The 3,718-nt window shown below is 28.5% G+C and overlaps 1 protein-coding gene across 1 annotated transcript; it reads left to right on the forward strand.

Annotated features, from left to right (window-relative positions):
• Positions 1-283: 283 nt before the first annotated feature.
• Positions 284-886, forward strand: LOC136083547 (histone-lysine N-methyltransferase SETMAR-like). The gene has a single exon (XM_065802951.1). It carries the CDS (start codon positions 284-286, stop codon positions 884-886), a length of 603 nt encoding a protein of 200 aa, XP_065659023.1.
• The last annotated feature ends 2,832 nt before the right edge of the window (positions 887-3,718 follow it).

Here is a 3,718-nt window from a genome sequence, read left to right on the forward strand (position 1 = left end):
ATATATATATATATATATATATATATATATATATATATATATATATATATATATATATATATATATATATATATATATATATATATATACATATATATATATATGTATATGTTGGGTTAGGGAATATATTCGTAGCGTTTTTATATTTTATTTTATTTTACAACGATTTGTTTCTGTTTGACAAAGTGTAAATATTCATTCGATAGAGCTCTTTCTGCTCTACAAAACTGTCATAATCGTCTTTTGGAATAATTTAATTTTTTGTTACTTTTAAGGCTTAAAAATGGAATATCCAGGAGGTAAAAAACAACATTTTCGACACCTACTTTTCTTCGCTTTTCATCGAGGCCAAAAAGCTGCTGAAGCAACCCGAAACATTTGCAACGTATACGGAGACGGTGTCATAGGTGAGTCCACTGCACGAAAATGGTTTGCAAAGTTTAAAAACGGCGATTTTGACGTCGACAACACACCTCGCAACGGGAGACCTTCTGACTTCGACGAAGAGCGTCTCAAAGCACTTTTAAAGGAGGACGGTCACCAAACAAGTCGTGAATTGGCCGAAAAAATGAACTGTGATCATAAAACGATTCTCAACCATCTTCATTCAATGGGATTTGCTGAAAAATTGGGAGCCTGGGTACCTCACGAGTTGAGCAAAGTAAACAAAGAAAATCGCCTTCAAATTGCTTCTCAACATCTTGCCCGCCATCGAGCAACAAGTGGTCATAAACAGCGCTTTTTGTATCGAATTGTCACGGGAGATGAAAAATGGTGTCTATACATTAATATGAAGCAAAGGAAGGAATGGGTGGCACCAGGAGATGCGCCAAAGCCCAGAGTCAAGCGTGACCTTCATCCAAATAAGATCATGATATGTATTTAGTGGGACTGGGAGGGCATGGTGCACTGGGGAATGCTCGATAGGAATGTCACGATCACCAAGGAGCTCTACATACCCCAGCTACGCCGCGTAAATGAAGCTATTCAACTGAAAAGACCTCATCGACTAGGCCAAACCATACTCCTTCACGACAACGCCAGACCTCATGTTGCGCAAGTTGTCAAAGCCACACTCCAAGAGCTGGAATGGGAGGTCCTTCAGCATCCGCCGTATTCCCGGATCTTGCACCCACAGATTACCATCTTTTCCGATCTCTGTCGAACCATATGAGGGGCGTTACCTTCAATAATAGGAGGACCTTAAAAACTGGGTCAATAACTTCTTCGTTACTAGACCGGGCGATTTTTGGCGGGAAGGCATTGACAAATTGGTCGAGAGGTGGGAGGAAACGTAAACAGCGATGGCGAATACATAATCGATTAATTTATTATTATAAGTAAAGATTTCCCTTAAATAAAAGTCTTTGATAAAAACGCTTCGAATATATTCCCCAACCCAATATATATATATATATATATATATATATATATATATATTATATATATATATATATATATATATATATATATATATATATATATATATATATATATATATTAGTGAGTCCAAATATATATTTATATATATATATATATATATATATATATATATATATATTATATATATATATTAGTGAGTCCAAATATATATTTATATATATATATATATATATATATATATATATATATATATATATATATATATATAAATATATATATATATTAGTGAGGCCAAATATATATATATATATATATATATATATATATACATATATATATATATATATATATATATATATATATATATATATATATATATATATATATATTTAACCTTATATAAACATATTTAAACACATTTATATTACACATATTAACACATACATAATCAACAAAAAAACATTTGATATTATTATAAAAACACATCAATAAAACAACTATTAAGCACATATTACCACTTACACGTACTTATTAAAAATGCATATAATCAAACAATAAACATGCACAAACAAAATGACGCGAGAAAATATAAAAAAATCTAAAGTTAAAAAAATATTTGTATACAAACAATACTATTTATCTTCATTTTTTTCTTCATAGAAACTGTAATCCTCATAACAAAATTTAATTTAATATACATTAAAATGTGACATGTCATGTCAGTGTTACCACAAAATTTTAATTTATTTGACTAATTTTTCTAAGAAAGAACAAAAGTATTTAATAGCATCAGAAATTTTGAAATATTAATAACTAATTTTATGGAAATAGCATAAGTATAACATTTTTGTTGCATAAAAAATAATTAGGCCTTAACCATACCCCTATATTCCTTCTAAAAAACAAAACATAAGCTCAATAAAAACAAAACTGCTAAAAAAATGAAGCTAAAAGAAAACATAAAACAAGCAAAATGTAAATGATTTAAAAAATGAAAAAGAGTGATCCTTTTTACGTTATATCAAATAAAAATAATATATAAATCGCTGAACTATTTGCTATACTTACTTCAATTATAATATGATTTTAACGATAATTATTTATCTTAATGATTCTTTATGTAATATTTCTAAACTAACAAAATAATAATTAAATTCCAAAAGGTAAAAAGTTTAAATCGCTTGAGAGATCTTTCTCCAATGAGCGCGTGCATTTAGAGAACACACTCTTTCAAATTTAGAAAAGCTTAGTAACTAATTAAAAATACTTAAAAAACGAAAGCCAAACGACGTTAAACGTTAACTTAGTCAATTATATTAAGATTTATTTTTTGAAGATTTTCTCGAACATGGAACATGCTCGAGGAAATCTTCGAGGAAATCATGTATTTGAGTTCGTTTCATTTTATGATCTTATTAAACTTTGCGTTGTTACTTTTAATAGATGATGCTTTGAAGTCAAATAAAAACTAAACCAAAATGGATGCCATGCAAATTTTTAGAAAACTAATTAAGCATTCTTCTGACCAAATAAAGGAAACATCCACTAATATTGATATCAAATAATGATGGTTTAATTAATGATGATGATTTAAATAATATTAATTAACTAATGATGGTTTAATCTTTTTTTCCAATATTAGTTATTTTCTTCTATTTATAACACACATCAATTATATTCTACAGAATATATTAGTTTTTAATTTGAGAAGTGTAACTTTGCTTGAAAAACTTTTCCAATCTTTTTAAGAAAATTTTATTTTAAATGTATAAAATTACAGTTTATATACTTTGAATTCTCTTTATACCTTCCTTTGCCTAGATATTATATCAAATCTGAGTTGTGTCAACTCTATATATATCATTGCATTTTTTTATAACATTTAAAAGAATGTCTAGTTGAAATTAAAACGTCTCTAAAACGCTGTTAACACGTCCTTTAGGCCTTGAGACTACCTAGAGACGTCTACTGGACCGCTGAAAAGACGTCTTTAGGACATCTGCAAAAAAAAGTTTCTAGGACGTCTTAAAAAGACGTCTGGAATACACGTCCGCAAGTCTTTTGCTTGAGAACAACTAAGGAAGTTTTATGAACGAGAGATAAGACGTGTTATAGACGTCAGTGTGCCCGCAGGGTAAATAGTATACAATTTATAAATTTTATTTTGGAATAAACGCATTATAAATACACAAAGCAAATTAAGGCTTAAACTACAAAATCCAAAATAACTTTCAAAACGATTGGGAATAATTAAATTTAAGATGTGATAATGATGCGGCGGAAATTGATTATATAAGAATACCATATACATTTTCTAATGAAAGAATATGTTATC

Source organism: Hydra vulgaris, chromosome 08, assembly GCF_038396675.1.
Source record: "Hydra vulgaris chromosome 08, alternate assembly HydraT2T_AEP".
Lineage (NCBI taxonomy): Eukaryota > Metazoa > Cnidaria > Hydrozoa > Anthoathecata > Hydridae > Hydra > Hydra vulgaris.

Coding starts and splice junctions, on each gene's coding strand:
- LOC136083547 (XM_065802951.1), top strand. CDS start 284: ATGGAATATCCAGGAGGTAAAAAACAACATTTTCGACACCTACTTTTC.